Source organism: Leucopleurus acutus (assembly GCF_964270905.1).
Source record: "Leucopleurus acutus genome assembly, chromosome: X".
Classification (NCBI taxonomy): Eukaryota; Metazoa; Chordata; class Mammalia; order Artiodactyla; family Delphinidae; genus Leucopleurus; species Leucopleurus acutus.
Genome location: NC_139148.1, coordinates 33445577 through 33468090, shown reverse-complemented (window position 1 = coordinate 33468090; position 22514 = coordinate 33445577). Strand labels below are relative to the sequence as shown.

Sequence of the window (22514 nt, the reverse complement as noted above, 5' to 3'; positions counted from 1 at the left end):
TAATATGAGGTTTAAGGACCTTTAGTAAAATTATAACTGTACTTTTATATTACAGAATAATTTCTGTTTATTGTCTAGTTGTCTTTCACTTTTCTGTTGAAATCTTGTTTTCTCTTTTCTCTTTTAATCATTCAGATTATTTTCAACGTAAAATAACCAAAGGGAAAGAGACAGACAATTTTTCAGCAGAGGATTCAGAAAGCCTTGGAGAAACTACTGATGTCTTAAATATGGTAATGGTTTTCCTATTTATGTGATATAGATAAAAGTTCCTCATGTATTTGTATGTGTATGTCTGTGTATATGTATGTCTACTTCCTAAGCCGTTATATACATAGAAAAGCTTTTGTTTTTGTTTTGGTTTCATTCATTATTTTAAAATCAGCTTTATTGAGGTATAGGTTACATACAGTAAAATTCATTTCAACTCTCACATTATTAGTATGCAATTGAGAGTTGATTATATGACTATATGGACTGTTTTGTGTTAATTTCATTTATATATTTTTAAAAATCAATATATAATCATATATATAAATATATAATCATATGTATAAATATATAATCATATATCTAGTCTTTATTCTTTTTAGAACATATTTTTTAAAATTTATTTCAGACACATATGATGAGCCTGAATTCCAATGAAAAATCATTAAAATTATCACCAGTTCAAAAACAAAAGGTATAATATAGAGAGTTATTTTCACTATGATGGGTAAGAATACTTTAAATTATTTATATTTTTCTTGAAAGGTTTCTGGAAAGAACACAAGAAAGGTAAGCATTCACTTACTTTAGGATTTAAAAGACGGGGATACAATATATAGAGCCTCAATTTGGGCTTATTCTGTTGGTGTGTATTCTCTGTGATGCAAGAAGAGTGGCAGAATTTCCCTGCCGAAATTTGCTCTTTGGAGTCACTAAGAAGTGACGATAGCCATACTTTGTTACCGTCAAGGCAAAAGATTTTTATCACAGTTCTTAAGTATTGGAAGAGGCTACTGTCTATGAGTGCCTCTCACACTTTGGTTGAGTATGACTTTGGGTGAGTTACCTTGCTGACCTTACAGGATGATATTAACATCTTTTCTAGTTCTAAAATTTTGTGGGTTTAGTTGAAATATTTGGTAATTGCTTTTACAATGTTTGGAATAGGCATTAATTTATCAAGGAATTGGTAGCATAAAAACAAGATTAAACATTTGGAAATTAGTCAGAAACTATGCGTGGGTGATAAAGAGAGACCTTTAATGAATAACAAATGAATAGCAAGAGTAAGGAATATTCTGGTTTTCACAACCCTGGAGAGATAAAGGCCTGTCCTGAAGCCATTTGCTTTTCCTGGCTTTAAGGACCAGTGATGTGAAAGGATGAAGGGTTGAAGATTAGAAAAGTAAATTAGAGAAATGTAAATTGAAGGACGAAGGCTGCAGAAAACATTTAATTTCTATTTCTAGTGCCTTTGCCACATTGTTAAAATAAAAATCCTTAAAATCAAAGTCACTGAAATCCAAGAGAATCTTGCTAAATTATAAAAATTTAGTGCCAATCCTCATTAGTCCTATCTATATTTTACTGAGAGCCATGGTGAATAACAGCATTCTTTTTGAATATGGGAGAGCTTTTCTCCTAACACAGTTATGGAAGCTCAGTGACTGACTGATCTATTGACTTGACTATACTTCCAAGCAGACATCTTTTGTATGTCTTTCCTTCCTCTTAGACTCTGGGCTCTGCCTCTTCTGTGCTGCTTTATTGTGCTAGGCACATACATTTAGAAGTTATTTCTGGCAGCTGGGCCTCTGTCTCTCTTAGGGCTCTTGAAAGAATCATGACTTTTTAAAGGAGACACCTAGAACAAACAGAAAAGGAAAGCACTTTCTTTTAAACTGACATGTATTTTATACTTCACATAGTCCTTTTAAGTGGAGGCCCTACCAAGCCTAGGTATTTTTAGTGAATAAAAAAAGATTTATTATAGTATTTTTTATATATTATAAAATTTATATTTTATATATTAATTTTTAACTTGTGCTGTTTTAATAATTTACTTAGCGAAAAATGACCTCTTCCTAGGCCTAGCACTCGTCACAATTTATAAAACTTGATTTAGTGATGTTTTACTGTCTAGAGACCCAAATTCATTGACTATTTCAATACATTAGCTTGTAGAATTTAGGTCAGCAATTTGATTTTTGCCTTATTTTGTCCAGCAGGAAATTAATTTCATATTCTTAATGTATCATCAAAATCTCAATGTTTCATTATATGTTTTTTATAAAAGTTTATAAAGTTTTTATAAAATCTTATATTTTACCTTAAGTATTTTTTTTCTCATAGTGTTTTTTATGTATGCAAATTATTATAATTAAAGAATATAGTAGATAAAAGGAAGAGGGTCAAAAATTTGAGAACTCAAAGGATTTTGTTTAGAAAAGAAAAATATTAATTATTATCTAGTGTATTGATAAAAACATTTCATTTGTAGTTATTTTTGTTGTTGTTTTTTTGGGGGTTTTTTGTATTTTGGCCGCGGCATGTGGGATCGAACCTGGGCCTCTGCAGTGAAAGCTCCAAATCCTAACCACTAGGCCACCAAGGAACTTTCTCATTTATAGTTTTCACTTTAGATTTTTTTCTTCTAGAAATAAGCTATTCATTATTTCAAATTTTTTAAAATTTCATATTTTCATTTATTTTCTTTAATTTTGAGAATTTCATGGAATCAAAAGACCAATCAAAATTTGACAAAACGATAGGGAAGGTAGAAAACCATACATTTTTTAGCAATATTTTGCAAAATCAGTCTGGAAATATATTTAAGAATTGATTCAGATTAAGACAAGGGGCAGAGAATAAATATTGATGGTACTGTGCATAATGGCAAAGTTAAGGCAGGTGGTAAATTTGAAAGTTAAACACAGATATATGTTACTAAATCAAAATTAGATGTTCCACAGACTTAGAGAGTGGCATAAATTATCCCCCCAAAGAACCCAAAATCTGAGCAAAATGTCTGATAAAACTGGGCATTTTTATTCTAGTGAAATTTATAATAATGTAGAATCTTGGCAGTATTTTATAATAGATAAGTTACTTTTGTCAACTAATAGTAGTATGACGATTACTTGAAAAAATTTACAGAAACAAGAAACAATTGAGAAACTGAAGCAGCATACAGCTCATACTGAAAATGGCGGTAGTAATGAATATGAAAGTGAAGAGATGTCCAAAAAGATGAAAGAAGGGAAAGCATATAAACAACTTTTGGCAAAAGGAATGTACATGATGCAAGCAGCTGTGACTATGGAAGCATTTTCAGATGAGGACGTAGGTAACAACTCAGGCCAGCAAAGGCCTCAAGCCAACACCAGTGCAGAGAGTTTGCAAAAAGGGATATTTAGACATGAAAATAAGCATGGCGTCTATCCACTTAAGAGTAAGGAAATAGAAAAGGAAAGTGATGAAGGACAAAGTCAGAAGGATTCAGAAGTGGAAAAAATAGTCTCTGAGAAGGAAACTGGTCTGGTGAAAATGACAGGTCTGAATGATATAAGAAAAAGTGAAGAGAATAGAAAAAATATTGATACATTCCTTGACGACTTACCAAATAGAGACATGAATATTGAGGATGAAGAAAATAAAAACTTTGTTAAGGAAAGTAAAAGTAACAAGCGAGATATGATCTTTGACAGTGAAAGAGAATCTATGGAGGAGCCAGACAGTAACTTGGAAGGTGATAGTGAAAGTCAGCAGGGTACAGCTGATGGATTCAAGCAGCCTGAGTCAATAGAATTTAGCAGTGGAGAGAAAAAGGATGAAGTGGAAACTGACCAAAACTTGCGGTATAGCAGAAAATTTATTGAACAAGGACATGAGGAAGAAATCGAACACAGAATGTCCAAATACATGGCAAAATATGGTTTTAAGGGTGACCACATATCAGACACCCCAGAGGAGCAGGAAGGAGAAGATGATTCAGAAGGAAGTGGAATGGAGGAGCAAGAGATAGAGATAAATGAGGAGGTGCCTGGAGAAAAAGAGGAAGAGGAAGCAAAGTTCCTGTCAGATGACCTTACAGACAGAGCAGAGGTGAGTGAAGGCGAGGGAAAGCCAGGGGGAGAGGCAGAGCACGTGCCTGAAGGTGGAGGTGAGGGAATCGGGAAGGAGGGTAATTCAGGAGTGGAACAGAGGAGTGGAACAGGAAGTGAGGAGGGGGAGGAGGAGAAAGACAAGGGAGGCGGAGAAATGGAGAGCCTGGGTAAGGGAGAGGAAGACCTGAAAGAGGAGGAGGAACGGGAGCAAAAGGAGAGGGAACAGGGCCATCAGGAGGAAAGAAACAAAGGGCTGGAGGAAGGGGAAGGGAGCGAGCAAGCAGGGGGGGAAGGAGAGGAGGAGGAAGGCAAGGAGGAAGAGGGGGGAGAAGACAGAGAAGGAGAGGAGAAGAGAGAAGGGAAAGAGGAAGAAGAGAAAGGAGAGGGGGAGGAAGTAGAAGAAGGGGAGGGGCAGGAAGGAGACGAGGAAGGGCAGGAAGAAGAGGGGGGAGAGGAGGAGGGAGATGAGCAGGAGGGAGAAGGGGGAGCAGAGGAGGGAGGAGAAGAAGGAGAGGAGGAGGAAGGAGATGGGGACGGAGAGGGGGAAAGAGAGGGGGAGGAGGAAGGAGGAGAGGGAGAAGGAGAGGAGGAGGAGGGAGAGGGAGAAAGAGAAGAAGGGGAGGGGGAGGGGCAGGAAGCAGACAGGGAGGGAGAAGAGGAGGGGGAAGAAGGAGGAGAAGAGGAAGAAGGAGAGGGGGAGGAGGAAGGAGGAGAGGAGGAGGGAGAGGGGGAAGGAGAAGGAGAGGAGGAGGAGGGAGAGGAGGAGGGGCAGGAAGCAGAGAGGGAGGGAGAAGAGGAGGGGGAAGAAGGAGGAGAAGAGGAAGAAGGAGAGGAGGAGGGAGAGGGGGAAGGAGAAGGAGAGGAGGAGGAAGGAGAGGAGGAGGGGCAGGAAGCAGAGAGGGAGGGAGAAGAGGAGGGGGAAGAAGGAGGAGAAGAGGAAGAAGGAGAGAGGGAGGAGGGGGAAGGACAGGGGGAGGAGGAGGAAGGAGAGGAGGAGGGGGAGGGGCAGGAAGCAGAGGGGGAGGGAGAAAAGGAGGGGGAAGAAGGAGGAGAAGAGGAAGAAGGAGAGGGGGAGGAGGGGGAAGGAGAGGAAGAGGGAGAGGGGGAAGGCAAGGAAAGGGAAAAGAAGGAGGGGGCAGCGAGGGAGAGGAAAGAGGAAGAAAACAGCAGGAAAGAAGGGGAGAAGGAAGAAGAGGAGGATGATGAAGAAGAGGAGGATGATGAGGAAGAGGAGGGAAAGTACCAGGAGAGAGGCAATGAAGAAAGTGGAAGGCAGGGAAGACAGAGTGGAGGAAGAGAATCCAGCAAAGGGAGCAAGATGAGAGGATCTGTGAAATATGACAAAGATAAAACATATCCAAAAAAGTTTATTGCTAACAGGGAAGGAAAGGGGAAAGAGCATGAAGTACAGAGGTTCAAAATGCCAGTGCAGTCAAAACAACTCTTAGAAAATGGGCCATCAGGTTCCAAAACATTTTGGAATAATGTATTACCACATTATTTGGAATTGAAGTAACAAACTTTAAATTGGACCTGATTATGTCCAGCCAAACAACTTGAACACATTATGAAGAATAGGCACTCATTCTGTTATATTGATTTTATGTCATGGTTACCTTACCTGTGGTACAGTAGAAACTGATAAAGATAACTTGAGGCACTGGTAAATTTTGGTTTCTCTTAAACTAATATTTTGGTGTATTTTCCCCTGAATTATAAATATATAAGTAGAAAATATCAAAAGATCATAGTATATAATTAATATTATTCCTCATTAAAGACAGTTTTAGGAAACGAGTATATTGTAAAAAGTATTTTGTGTATACAAGTAAGTCCCTTTAAAAATGGCACAGATCTTTAAGGGTTATAAAAACATCTAATTTCTTATAACTATGGTAGCATAGTTTTTTCAGTCTGTGATTACAGTTTCCCTACCGTATAGAATAATTTTATAAGAATGGGTGGTATTCTAAAGCTAAAATGAGGAATTCACATTTTTAAAAAAAACAGTGCTGTCTTTTTACCTTTTATGTGTCCTTTTTGCAGCAATCTACAAAGTGACAGCTGGGTTCAGAACTTAGACTCTAATGTCTCTTTTGGTTACTGTTTGGTAAATGACAGAATATCTAATGAAATGGGGATGAACGCATATTGTAAAAGTGTGAAAAACTTTAAGTATTTATTGCCAAGCAAAGCTACTCTTTGGGCTTCAGTTTCCTTATCTGTAAAATAGAATGGATTAGATGATATGATAACTGTAGCCCCTTGTAACTCTTAGATTCTTTCATTCTAACGTGTTTGTTATTTGCATAAGAAAATTTTTTAAGGAAAAAAAATTATACTTTACAATTAATCTAGTTTTCCATGAAATGTTCTTTACTCTTAAAAAATTATGACACCTTTAATGTCTTTTGTCTTCCGTAATTCTGTGCTTCTAAACTCCTATCATTTCTGAGCTTTCATTGTACTGTCAGACCTTCATTCCCAGTACTGCCATTCCCAGTGTCTATTACTTACCTTCAATGTATTCTTCATTCACTCTTCTGTAATTCTTTGTTTGCTGTTTGTCAGAATGTTTCAAGTAAAATAAAAATTAAATGTATACAGTCAGTAGTTGTCTGTGAAAAGAGAAACTAATATTAGATATTGAATTTTAGAGAGGCTAGATTTCCACTAGAGTAATTCCATTGTATGTAGTGCAGCTAGTTTGTTTCATTATTGTTTATTCATAGCTTTCCTTCCCCAGTCATTTCTATATCTTAGACATGAGGAATTTCTTATACTTACTTTTATCAAGGAGGATTGTGATGGTAAACATCCTATGAATTTTGTGTAGTTGAATTCTTTGCACATTTGATTTTTCATGAGTGAGAAAGAATATGAGGAAAAAGACTAGGATAGGAAGTGAAGAAATTCCTAGGAGTAGTTATAAATTTTGTCTTAGCTGCAAGGCTCTCTGGTAGCTTCCACTGACCAACCAAATATACGGATTTGGCATTGCAGTGTTCTAGCAAATTCTACCACATTCATTAGTGTTAGTAGAATTGAATTAATACTTTGATTAAAATGTATGTGCTGTGTGGTTAAATCTGGTGCAAAACGTGGTTTTCTTAGAAGTAGACTTAAGATTAAATAAGATGGATGACAGAAGTGGAGTTCATAAAGAAAAAACCTCCAAGGAGATGAGAAACTCTTAAACTCAAGTTAAAGGTATGGGCATTCATCTTCCACTGAAGAGATAATTAGCCGGCAATACTGAAATGATGTTCTTAAAATATGTGCATCTCAGAATTTGAACCAGTCTAGATAACCAATTGTAAACAGCATTTCTTACCCATTTCTTCACATTTCCCTGGCCCCCAAAAATCTTTGTGCTCTTTTAGAAGCAGTAATTCATGCATGCCTGGTACTCTGGTCAAAAGAGCACCGGCCTAGTCATTTTCAGACCTGAATTAATAGTTGGTTAAGTAGATTGGAATAACTAGTTCCTCCTTTATTGTCCCCATCTGCTGGTTGATCATGCTTTTACTGTAGTTTATCAGTCATCATTTTTGAGGCAAGTGTGAGTTGTATATGTAGAATCCATTGAATTACAGTTTCAAATGAGGACTCTGGCAGAAAAATAAGGTAAGCTACAAAGAAGTACCACAGAAACATCTGCTGCTGCTGACCAGCAGCACTCCAGGTGAGTGCAATTGAAATGTTTTCTATTATTTCACTATAGAAGTAAATTTTCTGTATACATGTAGATTAAAAATAAAATGCTACCTCGGAGAAAGGTGCTGTAATTTCTTCCTTCATTCTTTCCATTGTGAAAGTTAAATGTGATATTATATGCCCAGTACCTGACACATAACTTATAGTTGGTACATATTATTCAGTCAACAAATATTTATGTACCAAGCACCAAAAAGAGAACAGAAGCTACCCCGAATCAGGTGGATCTCAAGCAGTGAGGGCTGCTTACAGTCAACTTCCTGTGCTCCTCTAACCTATCAGGGATGTTAGGTAGGTATAGATTTCGTGAAAGAACACCAGGTAAAAAGAGTTCCTATGACTCTGCCTTAACTGTTGTTTAACAGTGCCCTTAATATTTCTTGATACCCCCATGTTATTAGCCAAGACTGCCCAAAGATAAAAATATGATTTGAAAACAAATCTATGGCTTTCCTCCATTAAATCCCTTAGTTAATAAGAAGAAAGAGCACTTTATAAGATATGGCTCCTGATCTCAAGGAACTCTTGGCTGTTTCTACAGGCTGACCAGAAAATTTACCAGCACAGTAGAGTGCTTCAGGGCTGGCACTTCAGCTGCCACTGGGAAAAACAAGGAAAGGGCTTCCGGGACTGCTGGTGAAACTTGAACTGAGTCATGAAAAGTAAAACCTATCCAGGCAAAGAGGGGGCAGGGTGATGAGAGCCAGGCTGACGGAAGCCAGGAGAGTATTTCCGTGTGACTGCAGCCTAGAGTATCCTTTGACCTGGATAGAGGGGCACAAGAGCTTCCGTGTTTGTAAAAGATGTTAAAAAAGAGTAAGATGATCACACTTGGGCTTTTGTAGCGTCATTCTGGCAGCAATATGGAGGGTGGATTAGAAGGGAACAGGACCAGGGTCAGTCACAGTAGACCAGGCAGAGACTGAAGAGGGGCTGGACTAGGACAGTGGGATGGAGAGTTGCAGACCTCTATTACTGAGAGAGATTTGTGGATAGAATTGGAGAGCTTAGTAGGGATATGGAGCTTGGAGGGAGGTAAAGTCCAAGCTTTTCTTATTTCTGGCTTGGAAAATTGGGAAGAAAGAGTGCCATTCACGGAGACTGAGAACTGAGGAGTAGGGACAGATTGAGGAGACTGCCTGGGGGCTTGTTGATCCAGGAGATGTTCAGCAGGCAGATACACATCTGGGTTTGGAGCTCAGGGAAGATGCTGAGTATCAGCAGCTTATAAATGTAGTTAAAACTGGGGATTTGAATGAGAGGCAACATTCGTATTGTGAAAAGAGAACTGAAGAGAATTCAGGGAAACATCAGTAGGTAAGGGGAGGTTGAAAAAGGGAAGCCTGAGAAGGAGGCAGGGTAAGAACACTTTCTAAGAAACAGAGGGGCCCCCAAAACCAAGGAAGAAGGAGCAGTGGAGGGCTGCAGAGAGGATCTGGGGCAGGGCCCACGTTGACATCAAAGAGTGAACTCCAGGAAGTCCGCTTTTCAGAGACATAGAATCAGAACTAGATTTTGAGAAATAAATATCAAAGAGCTCTACTGGCATATTTCTTAATTTAGAAAGGGAGATGTATGTTCCAGAGACTTTGCTGCTCTGGGGGGAAAAATTCTAAATTTTTATTTGCTGTTATTATATACGATGGTTACATAAGAATAGGGTATTGCTGAAGTGAGCTTATCAACAAAAAAGAGGAGTATGCAATGCTTTAAATATCAGTGGGTGGCGCGGGGTGGTGAGGAAACAACTCTGAGGGCAGCCATTATGGTCTGTAAATTATTTGGGCAGAGTTGGTTCAGAGCATGGGCTCTGTAGTCCAGTAGGGCTGAGTTCCAAACCCAGCCCTTCACTGATTAGCTGAGTGGACACCTGGAAAGTTGTTTTTTTTTTAACCTTTCTGAGTCTTATATCCCTCTTTTAGTAAAGGGGGGGGGTCTTTTGATATTTACATTAGTTAACACATAGAACATGTTAGGGGTACTCAGCAAATGCTAACCTGCATCACTCTAATTATCCTCTCTGATCATACCAAGTCAGGTACAGTGCTCCCCTCATGAATCTCCAAGTCACTGGCTGATGTGCATGAGTTTAACTTAGTTTCATGTGCCTGTAAACCGTACTTTTTTTTAAATACAGCGTAGCAACCCCCCAAAAATTAGCTTATGGAGGTAGATCCATGGAAATGAAGTGGATAATGATAACCCTTAAATATGGGGTAGAGTGAAACTCTCATTACACACCATACATGGGTCAAATACTGCCCCTCAACATTTGAACCACGACGAAAGCCTGATGGTACTCACATGGTTAGCCTAAATTTAGATATTAGTGCTGTCACCGGACCACAGATTTCCCTCTGTATCCTAATGTTTTTATCACATAGTTAAAAAATAATTCACACATAAAGTGTAATCATGGATCATGCATTTGTTTAAGATAGAGAGGAAGATAAATCATCTAAGGAAAAAGACGGGGAAAATAATAGAGTAAAACTGAAAACAAGAATAAAACTGTGAACCAGCAAGATGTTCTGTACCCTGAGCACTACATTCATTTTTGCAGGCCACTTATCAGAGTCAAACTGTAATATATTTGGTGATAAAAATACAGGATTAGGAATGAAGTAAGGGACTGGCACACAGAAAGAAGGGAAAGTTTAGAGATTATAAAGTAGTGTCATTAGAAGTGAAGAATTGGAAGTCACAACTGGCAGCCCATGGGTGCAGTCTGGCCTGCAGACTTATTTTGTTTGGTGTACATAGTGATTTTTTAAACATTTGAATCAGATGCCAACATTGAAATACCAGGAGATTTTACATTGAAAAAATATTTTTCCGGACTTCTCTTGGAAAACCTGAGGGTCTAGGAATATCTTGCCCTGTGGCAACACTGGCCTGTAGCCCAGCTGAGGCCACCCCCCACTTCCCTGCCATCCAGGGGCTGCTCCTGATAGGCGTCCGCCTTGTTCCCTCGCTTGCTCTAGCTACCGGGCACCTGGCAGAGAATAAAGGGATGTGTATGAGAAGGTAGAGCAAAGAAGTGTACGTTTTAAGTGAACTATTTTCTATTGATAAGATCTGGGACATGGCAAAAAGCATCCAAGCTTCTTGTTTTTTGACAGTCCTCAGTGCATACTTGGGATTCTATCTTTTTATAGAATGGCCTTTATAAAATCACTTATATTTATATACAAGTACTTATTGTTTGCTCATATTATTTTCTCTGTAAACAATCTTTTTCATCTTGATACAAACCCTCCTAGGTAGGTGTTGCTAATGTCATTTTTCCATTTTACAGATAGACTGAAATACATTAAGTAGGTACCTTGCTCAGGCCAAGAGTAGTAGAGCAAGGCTTTGGAAAACAGTGTTTAGGTCTTTGTATTTAGTGCCCTTCCCACTCTCCACTCCTGCCTCAGTGATGTCTAGTGTAGTTAAAACTTGAACTTACATGTTAGCTCTTCTTGTCCTAAAAAAACATATCTTGAAATTGAGATTTTAAAATATACACTTTCCACCCGATGACTTAGATATGAAGTTTTATGCTCTATTTAACTTGTTTGGAAAACATTTTCTACCCAATGTGACATTGAGGCATGTCATGAATCCAGAATTGTAGCACAAAATTTTACACTTTATAGTCTTTAACTTGAAAAAAAATTCTTTTGACGTTAATACATAGACAAGTATATATCTCATACATGTATAGCTCAATGTATTTTCCACAAACTGAACACACCCATATAGTCAACATCCAGATCAAGGAAAAGCACAGTTCAGCTCCCTAGAAGCTCCCCTTCAATCCCCTGCCAGCCATTTCCCATCCGCCACCCCCTCCAGGGTGACCACTAGGCAGACTTCTGATAGCAGTCTCTAGTTTTTAAAGCATACAATGTAATTGTTTCTTAAGCAAACTGAAACCTCATGGGAACATTTGGTTTCTTGGTATTTCCCATAAGAAATGTAAAAAGTGTTGCCCTGGGCCAGACCAAAGACTGCAGCTCCTCATGCTGTGTCTGACCAATGAAATAAGGGTCCTTTGGTGGAAGCCAGGCCCATTCACTTCTTCGCTGGGGTCCTAACACCAGATGCACTTCCACTGACCACTCCAGATTACCTCTTTACATTATATGTGGTTCTGGTGACAAGAATGTATTTAAACTTTATCCTTTCTTTTTATAAAATGACAGTATTCTGCCAGTCTCTCCTAAATTATTTCAGTTTGAAGGTAAGTGCTGTATGTGACTTAAAGTAGTTGTCCAGATATATGTAGATTAATTTTAAATGTGCTTAATTAAGTGCAAAGTGTCATGATTGATGATGTGATTTCTACTGCAGATGCCATTTTCTAAGAGCTTTCTCAAACTTTAGAAAGTGATATCGTTTATTGTTGATACAGATTTACATGAAGTTAATGAGTAAAATTGTAGTTCATTATAAAAGAGATGTTTTGCTTATTTCTAAAATAAGCTATAACTCCATGTTTCTTCTTATAATAGCATGATATCCTATGGTTACATTAATACCTTAGTAAACTAGCACAACTGGAATTGACCCAGGTCCTAGATTTGCCAAACTGTCCAAGTAATGAGGACTTTGATAGAATACAGCTCACTGACCCTCCCTCTGGGAGATAAGTGGGCAGAGTCTGAAATTCTCTGTCTCGGGAGCTCTGTTCTTTCTAGTTGGCCTTCATATATGTACATTTATGAATACATCTGTTTATCAGGCCTAAGTCTTAAATCTAGTAATCTTGCTTCCCATTCCCTTCCAAAGTAAAATGATCTCTGATCATTTTAGCTACCCATAACGTGCATTTGGCTAGCCATGATATGTCACTTAGAGGGGAAATCATGCAGAAGAAAAAGAAAGCTTTAGAAGTTCTTGGTAAATGGTAGCTACCTTGTTGTTAACCCTACCCAACCTAAACACGTAGCACATCCTTTAATGTAACTCTCTACCCTGGTACCCTGTTCCCTTCTCCCACATTCCCCTCCTGAGTGCACTGCCTCATGACCTTGATTACTAAGTTAAGCCCTCCCAGAGTAACTTCTGAAACTCTTTCTTAAATCTCAAGGCTTCACTTGCAGATTGCTTGTCCTCGGTGGGAATGCTATTAGGCCATACCCTTAGTGCTGTTGGCCTGAGGATGCCACTTATACGTTTTACTAAGGTGTGAAATACAAACACGTTCTCTCCCTAGCCTGAACTCTCACAATTTGTATTTTTACCAGAAAAAAAGGTGAGTTAATTATTAGAGACATTCTTTTCAAACCACCCAGTAAAGATTTTGTTGGGTGTCAGGCTTATCCTTAGCCAAATAGCCACTAGGAAGGTGACCATGAGAAGCTAGTTACAGTGTTGAAGGGATATAAAGGGCATATATGGTCTCAGGCAAATATGGCTAAGGTGAACTTTGTAAAAACATTCTTCAAGGGAGTGAATGGCACAGATTGCTTACTGTGTCACCTATTTTAGGGGTCATTATGCCTTTAGTGAAGTGCATAAATGAAAAGCATAGGAAAAAATATCCAATAAAGAGTCCAGTCTCTTAATGACAATAAATAAGCAGTTTTCCACCCAAAATATGAAATGGCAAAAAAAAAAATCTCAGTATAGAATAAAGGGTAAAACTAGTATTTTCTGCCTTAATAAGCATTACATGATTTATTACCAGTCTATCAAATCCATAGACAGGCTGTTTTGTAATTTGGATTAGCTTGACAGGAGCCAGATGGACTAAGTTCTCCCTCTGTCTGGTTTTCCATCTGCTTTAAATAACCAAGAGCAAACAATTTAAAGTGCCTATGTCCCTTTATCCTTTTCCCAGAATGTAAGTAATTACAGTTACCTCTCTCTTGTGAATATTGGTGAATTGTACTTCTGAAGTGATTTTAAATCCTTATGTTTTGGAAAATGAACGTAATACATACATATGATTATGTTATAATGCTACAGTAGATAGAAAGCTTTTTAACTTCTCTAATATTTAAAAGCATTCTTTTGAGACAGCCCAGAAAGCATTTTGTTTTTCCATTTTAACCTTACCATAGGTGGTAAAAAGAACTTTGGGAACCCTAGTCATTGGAAATGTTAAAATAGAGTAACATGCATGAAATCCTTGGTAATATAGTAACTTGATATGCAGCATGGATTATTCAGTATTTTATTTCTTTGACTTTAATATTTGAATTCATAGTCTATATGTTCTTTGAGATGGTATAAATTGTTTACAACAGCAATATCAAATCTCTGTTTTTTAAAGAAGAAAATTTTAACTCTTCCCTGATCATCAATTTTGTCACAGGATCACGAATTTTCAGAAGATGATGAGCCAGAAGACGTGCATGAGGAAATTAAGGAATATCTAGAAGGCGAGAAGAAAGCTACAGGAGAAAATAAAAGTGTTCCTGCAGACGACCACAGTGAAACCAACAACTCAGTTAAAAAGGTATTGACAGCCATTGAAAAGGTATGATGATAAGTGCTTAAATCCCAAGACCCTACCCAAGAGAAAGCATATGGGTCCCCTGGTCTCTGCAGAGGGCAGATTCCAGCTTCCTTGGAGAACAGAAATATTTCCATGAATAACTTTGTTCATGTGCTATAGGACAAGCTTTGACAAATTTATGAATCAGACACCCTTTTTTCTCTAGCATTCTTTCCAGATTTCTTGGTAGCATTCTGTTCTTCAAATGAATGGAAAACAATTGATATGGGCCAGTTTAGTACACTCTTGAGAAATTAACCAAGAAGTTCAGCCCCAGGTCCTTGAAATGATAAAAATACAACGTTAGCATCCCAGTACTAGTGGCAGAAATGAGATGTGTATGTGCACACATACGTGTGTATATTTACATGTACATGGACAAATAAAAGTTGTTCACAGCAGTGTTTGAGGTTGTGATCAGTTCTGCAGAGATGTGGTATAGAAGAAAGTATTCATAGGAGGAATGGGAGGAGGCCTCACTGAGGAAGAGAAAGTCATCCTGAAAGTGGAGCTAGGGATGCCAAAAACATCTCTTCCATTTGGCAGATAGAAGAGCGACCCTGCTAGGAGACGGTAGGTTTGAAATCATTCGTTTGCTAGCACTACTCTGGATTCATTTCAGAGGTATGGAATTCAGAAACCCAAACTGAATGATACTGTATTGATTCATTTTCATTTCATTTTTTGGACCTCTTGCAAAGAGCTCTGAGTTAATCCTCCCTTCTCATTGATGAAACACTATCATCACTGGTCTGTGCGAGGTGCTTCTCTATTTAAATTGATTCCCTTTGAGCCTCATTCCCCTTTTCCCTAACATAGCCAACCATTGAAACATGCTTGTCCTTTTATTTGAATGTGTAATTGTAAAACATGTGTTGTTGTTTTGTGTGTATTTTTTTTCAATTTACAAAATGGTATTGTGCTAAAGAGGTCATTCTCTTCCTTGCTTCCTTCTTTTTCCAAGACTCCTTCCTCTCACTGAGGAAGAATATGTTCTAGCAGTTATTGTTTTCTTTCGGAGGGAGGGAACAATGGAACTTCCCTGGTGGTGCAGTGGTTAAGACTCCACGCTCCCAACGCAGGGGGCTCGGGTCCGATCCCTGGTCAGGGAACTAGATCCCGCATGCAAGCCGCAACTAAGGAGCCCACATGCCACAACTAAGGAGCCTGCCTGCCACAACTAAGACCCAGCACAACCAAATAACTAAATATTAAATGTTAAAAAAAAAAAGAGGGAGGGAAAGATTCTATTTTATAAAGAACATTTATGAGTTCCAGTTATGGTGGTCCCTGAAATTCTTTAGCATAGGATTCATTAAACTCCAATTTGACATTATAAAATGTTGAGCTAATTCCTATACCAGTTAATGTTCCTGAATCTTCTTTGAGTAAAATTCTTAAATATACAATTCTTGTTAATTATACGATGTTTTTTTTAAGGGAACTTTATTTATTTATTTATATTTTTTTAAATTTATGGCTGAACTGGGTCTTCGTTGCTGCACAGGCTTTCTTTAGTTGTGGCGAGCGGAGGCTACTCTTCATTGTGGTGCGTGGATTTCTCATTGCAGTGGATTCTCTTGTTGCGGAGCACAGGCCCTAGGCACACGGGCTTCAGTAGTTGTGGCACGAGGGCTCAGTAGCTGTGGCTCGCAGGCTCTAGAGCGCAGGCTCAATAGTTGTGGCGCACAGGCTTAGTTGCTCCGCGGCATGTGGGATCCTCCCAGACCAGGGCTCGAACCCGTGTACCCTGCATTGGCAGGTGGATTCTTAACCACTGCGCCACCAGGGAAGCCCTAATCATGCAATTTTAAGCTAGGAAAGACATTAGCAATCACCCAGCATCTAAGGCAGGAGTCCTGCAAAGGGAAGTAATTGTCACATGTTTATGTTGTTAGCTAGAGACTGACTCTAGAACCCTGCTTAAAACCAAGACTAGGTTTTCTAGCTCAGCACAAATCTGTTTTTTATTATATTGTTTCTTTATTGTTTATAGGACACAAAAGCCAACCAAGAGGAACGGGCCATTCATGAATACAGTGAAAATCCAAAAGGTGTGAGCACATTTGACTTCAAAAGCATACTTTTAAAAAGGCTAGATACAGGGCTTCCCTGGTGGTGCAGTGGTTGAGAGTCCGCCTGCCGATGCAGGGGACACTAGTTCGTGCCCCGGTCCAGGAGGATCCCACATGCCACGGAGCGGCTGGGCCCGTGAGCCATGGCCGCTGAGCCTGCGCGTCTGGAGCCTGTGCTCCGCAACAGGAGAGGCCACAGCAGTGAGAGGCCCGCGTACCGCTTAAAAAAAAAAAAAAAAAAAAAAAAGGCTAGATACATAGAATACTACGTTCATATGTACATACAGATATTTATGCATATATGTGCTTCAACTAAAGAATTATGACTTACACGTATGTCTGTTTTACACTTTTTATTGTTACATGACCCTCATAATAAGCTATGAAATATGTGACACAGGCTTATGTGTTCTCATTGATCACCACCACAGCTTCTTCATGGCTGCTCATGTGTCAGTGTTAAGTGGTTTAGAACAGCCTTTTTACTACTTTTTTTTTTCAATCAGTATTATTAAATTGGGCTTTTGTCCCAGATCTTGATATGTCTGGTGAGCACTACCAGACCCCATCGCTGATGTCCAGGCTGGTCTAGAGCCACAGCAGGCCATCCAGTTATTTCCCCACCCCCCCCGAGCCCAGACCTGAGTCTTTGATCTTACCACAGGCGTTTCAGAGGAGTCCTTTCCCAAACCTTGCTGTTGGTGTCAGAGAACAGGTGCCACAGAACAGAGGAGACCGTGACTGCCCTTGGGACCTACAGTTTCTACACCCAAATCATTGGTGCTTTTGCTATATGACCCCTATATTATGTTTCCACACCATCACGTCACAGTGGGCCTTTTGCTGCGATGTCATTACAAATAACTGTCTGTGGTAGTGGATATCTGATCAGAACTTAAGCAGAAGAAGGAATAGTTCCCTTAATACATTTTTCCTTCTCACTTCTGCAAAGAGAGTAGTAAGTTTTAGAATATTTTAAGCAAAATGTTAAAATATTTGTCATCTCTAAGTATTCTTAGCATATAACCTAAAGTGTTAAAAAGAAATTAAATGTAAGATTTAAGTTGTTGATAATATAAAATTAGAAGAATGCATATGTTTCATGAGTCTACTTTAAAGATCATTATTCAACTATATAACGTGGATTAATTTGAAATACCAAAAAAATGACATGTCCGTTTCAGTACAAATAATTTCACTACAATGAGGTTAATTTTTTTTAAAGGTAATTTATATTTTACAGAAGTCTTCCCTAATATTTACTGTTACGTTTGCTGTACTTAGTACTGGTCATCTAAACATTTACAACATTGGTCAGGTCATTCCGAGATTTTTGCCTTAATTTTTCAGGAAATATGTAGTTGTCCACTACTCTTTAGTATTACCCCATAATTCATGGTTGATAGAGTTTCACTGAAAGCCTCAGGACTTTTCTTTTTCTAATTAGTTAGAAAAAATGTTTCTAAATATATCCTATCATAGGAAATATGCATGATTGTGCAAAGAGCAATTCTTCAGAGATCCTGGAAGATAGTAAATCAACAAAAAAATCAAAGAAGGTAAGTGAAATGAATTTTTCATTTTAGTGTTAAGGCTAAAGTATTGAATTGCTTCTACTACTTTTTATATGGTGATCCACATAATTTAACTCCCTTAATATGAGTTTTGATGACTCAAGAACATGTGACGAATTTCAGGTGATGTTTCACATTTTTAATGTGCATATTTACTTATTGGATTTTAGATTATGATTCAGATTGCTCTGCAAAAAAAAAAATAGCATGTTCCTTTCAATCATCCCACGCATACTGATTCATCATACAATAAAAGATATGTAAAAGAACTCTACTGCTTAAATTATAAGAGTATAGTATCCTGAGAGTCTAGAAGAGAGTAAGGCAAAGCCAAGAAATAGGATGAATGAAAAAATAAAGGTGACTGTGCTTAGAAAACATTACAACATGCTACTCCAGTCTCTCCTAGTACCTGTTTTGGAGTTGTTACAAGTCTGATGGATACATTTCTTCTTCTTGGAAGTAAATTACTCTTTCCACTTGCAGAAAAACTTTATTTAATCATGAGAACACATTTCCAGGTAGAAGTGTTAGGAGGTAACATGGAAGACAAGAAAAATGAAAAGCCTCGTTAATTCTTATTCAACCTAGGTGTCAGCTTAAATGTCATTTCCACACAGAGACCTTTTGTAACCAGCAGCACTTATATAAATTATTATGTCCCATTATTATTCTCTCACAGAGCACCCTTTTCTCATACTTCTTAGTATTTGTCACAGTTTGCAATTACATAGTCATTTGTATATTCATTTACTTTATGTCTGTATCTCCCCACTGGCCTTCAGCTCCTTGGGGACATAAACTATTTTCTGTTTCACTTTCTAGTGTATCCTTAGCGCTTATCACAGTTCCTGGTAAATGGTAGATGCTCAGTAAATATTTTTGGTTGACAATGAATTGTAAAATGTGAGGGGGTAAGAAAGAGGAAAGGATGAAGGTAAAACCAGGAGCCGCCCTTAGGGTAGTAAACAGCCTGTCTTTTACCATCTTTGTAGGTATATGCCACTCTGAAATTCCTTTCCGAATTACTTCAGAAATTTCAGAAGTTATTTTAGCCCAAATCTCCATATTGTTATCTTTTACTAAAAATTACTTCATGACCATTTTTATCTTTATAATATTATAAGTTTGGATTACCGTACCCAAAAGTTGTCTGTGACCTGGTTCAAAGGACACTTCAGAATTATTATCCTTCTTAGAATTATAACATGCATCGCTAGAACATTTCATCAAGGTTTAAGAACTTTTTAGATTCTCCAGCTAGTAGAACAGAACATTTAACAGATATTCCACCAGTATACTTCATAATGTTCCTGTGAAAACTTTTTTCAGTTATAAAGAGCTCAGGGAAAGAGTCTGGAAAAGAAAATCAAATCTGAGGGAGAAGCATAAAAAGTAAAGGAGTCAGGAGACCTAAGAACCTAAGGGGAGGAAAAATGAAATGAAGCAGCAGAAAAAAATATTTGAAACACACCTCTGACCAAATGAAAATGCATATTGTAGAATACGTGGTCGAGTTTAGGGAACTTTTCAGGCTCTCCCGTCTTCAGCATTGTCCGTAGTTGGTAGGATTTGGATACGCAGGACAGGAGAGGCCGGAGCCAGGGAAGGCATGCTGTGTGGCAGGCACCTACTGTAGCATCAGGGAGCCCCACCAGTCCATGGGACAAAGGTGAGGCCAGGCCAGGATACAGAGTGCCAGGCTGACAAATTCAGTCTTAAACTTTGATTCTGCTTAAATTCTCATTTATACCTAATGGAAAAATATAATTCAGTAAGTGTGCATTTCCTTGGATAAAGAAAAGAAAAAGTATTGAAAATTATATTTTAAAAAGTCAAGCAGTAATAAATGTATTTCCTACTTAAAGAATAGTTTGTTATTCTATATTTTTTAAAAAGGAAATAGATGATTTAGATGAGAATTTTTTCAATCATTCCCACATTATATATTTTAATCTACAATGTCTCTAACCTATTTATACCATCTAAGCCAAACAAATCAAACTGTTTTTAAAACTTGGAAAATAAATGATGCATTACTCATATCAAGATAAGCATGTGTTTGAAATTTTACATCCCTTCCCTTAATTAGACAGCCACTCCAAAGGTAATTTAAAAAAAAAAAAAAGAAAGAAGTACACTCTTGGTCTCTACAAGACAGAATTCACCATTGAATTTTGTTTTGATGATTTTAAATGTTTCAGATAGCCAGGTTAGGACCCATAATTTTAATTGGTGGCAGAGATCTTCTGATTGTTATATTTGGAAATCGCCAAATATTGCTTTTCCAAACTGTAGCAAATTTGAATCCACAGTTAGCTGCTAAGAAAAATGTGTTATTGGCTTAATTTCCACCTAAGTAAGCTACTGAAAAAAGCAGTAAGCTTTTTAGCTATTAATAATAATTTCTTCCCATCATGGAATTAGTTTATTCATGTGTTTATTTAGCATATATTTACTGGGTGCCTCTTATGTGCCAGGCACAAGGCTAAAGGCTGCAGGTAGAGAAGTTAAAAATCCAGTGCCACCCCTCAGAAACTAGCTAGAATATGGCAGATCCCCGGATAGTTCCCCATGCCAGTTCACAGTCAATAGATTTCTTATTCATTGTCACTACCATAAATATAAGAGGCTGAGATGAGAATTTGTCCACCAAAAATTATACCTGTGGATTCTTGCCTTTCCTGATGGCTTCCTTTTCTCTGATGCTAAGCTTTACTCACCATGGCAGCACAATTCAGCACGTTTGCCCCAAGTACACAGTTAGCTTTGCTCTATTGTGAGGAAAATCTGAGGTCAATTATACATATGGTATCCTGTTGCTGTCAGTTTTTTCAGGCTTAATACCTGAGACTATCACTTTCAGACCCACCCAATAATTACTCCCCTGCTTTTTAAAAATAGCTTTATTTAGGTATAATTGACCTATAATGAACTACACATATTTGAAGTATATAATCTGATTAGTTTTGACATACATATACAGCTGTGAAAGCATAATCACAATCAAGAGAGTGAACAGTGCCATTATCAGCAGAAGGTTCTTTGTGCCTCTCTGTGATCCCTGTCTACACCCCACATCCCCCTGCTGTATGCAGCAAATAACTGATACCGTTTTGAGATTCATCCATGCGTGTATCAATAGTTCATTCCTTTATATTGCTGAGTGGTATTCTATTTTGAGTTAATTTCTTATATGGTAAAGGTATGGATTGAAGTTCTTCTTTTCGCATATGGACATCCCATTGTTCTAGCACCATTTTTGAAAAGTTTTTTTAAAAGCCTGTCCTCTACTGAATTGCCTTCATACCTTTGTCAGAAAGCAATTGAGTTTTTATGTGTGAGCCTATTTCTGGACTCTGTATTCTGTTCCTTTGATCTGTTTATCTTGTGCCAGTACCACACTGTCTTGATTACTGTAGCTTTGATATAAGTCTTGAAATCAGGAACTGTTAGTCCTCCAACTTTGCTCCTTTTCACACTTGTTTTGGCTATTCTAGACTCTTTGCACTTCCATGTGAATTTTTATAATCGGTTTGTCAATTAATGAAAAAAATGCCTGCTGGGATTTTGATTTGGCGTTGTTTTTGAATCTACAGATAAACTTGGGAAGAATTAACATTTTAACAATATTAAGTCTCCTAGTTCATGAACATGACATTTCTCTTCATTTATTGATATCTTCTCAAATTTCCTTTAGCAACATTTTGTTGAATGTTTCTTAACATGGAAGTTGAGATCACTGATTTGAGACCTTTCTTATTTTCTGTTATAGGCTTTTTGTGTTATAAATTTCCCCTGAAGTACTTGATATGTTGTGTTTTCATTTTCATTCAGTTCAGAATACTTTCTAATTTCCCCTTTGATTTCTTCTTTGACTCATGGGTTATTTAATTTCAGTGTTGCTGGAGATTTTTCCAGTCATCTTTCTGTTATTACTTTCTAATTTAATTACATTGTAATTGGAGAACATACTTAGTCTGAATTGATTCCTTTTAAATTTATTGAGACACATTTTATGGCCCAGAATCAAGTTTATCTTGGTAAATGTTCATTTGAGAAGAAGGTTGAGAAGAATACTGTGGTTGGGTGGAGTGTTCTGTCAGTGACAGTTAGGTCAAGTTGGTTGATAGTGTTATTCAAGTCTTCTCCATCCTTCCTGATTTTCTGTCTACTTGTTCTATTATTGAAAGAGAGGTATTAAAATCCCTGACTATAAATTGTGGATTTGTCTAATTTCCCTTATACTTCTATTAATTTTTGCTTTATGTATCTTAAAGCTATTATTTGGTTCTATAATGTTTAGAATTGTTACCTGCTCTAATTAATTGACTCCTTCATCATTATGAAATGACCTTCTTTATACCCAATGATAGTCTTTGCTCTAAAATCTACTTGATCTGATATTATATAGCCACTTTAGCTTTCTTTGGATTAGAGTTATCATCTTTTAACATACTTTTACTTTTAACCCATTTGTGATTTTACATTTGAAGTACATTTGATTTAGGCAGCATGCAGATGGATCTTGCTTCTTTTTTTCCTAACATCTTTATTGGAG

At 37.7% G+C, this 22514-nt stretch overlaps 1 protein-coding gene across 1 annotated transcript in view; it reads left to right on the top strand.

The window, feature by feature from the left end:
* RPGR (retinitis pigmentosa GTPase regulator) overlaps positions 1 to 22514 on the top strand; it is a 70809-nt gene that overhangs the window by 30704 nt on the left and 17591 nt on the right. Inside the window, exons 12-17 of the mRNA XM_082864767.1 lie at positions 136 to 233; positions 620 to 685; positions 3148 to 4095; positions 14122 to 14265; positions 16301 to 16358; positions 17862 to 17938. Coding sequence (XP_082720893.1) covers positions 136 to 233; positions 620 to 685; positions 3148 to 4095; positions 14122 to 14265; positions 16301 to 16358; positions 17862 to 17938 — 1391 coding nt within the window. The remainder of the gene's footprint in view (positions 1 to 135; positions 234 to 619; positions 686 to 3147; positions 4096 to 14121; positions 14266 to 16300; positions 16359 to 17861; positions 17939 to 22514) is intronic.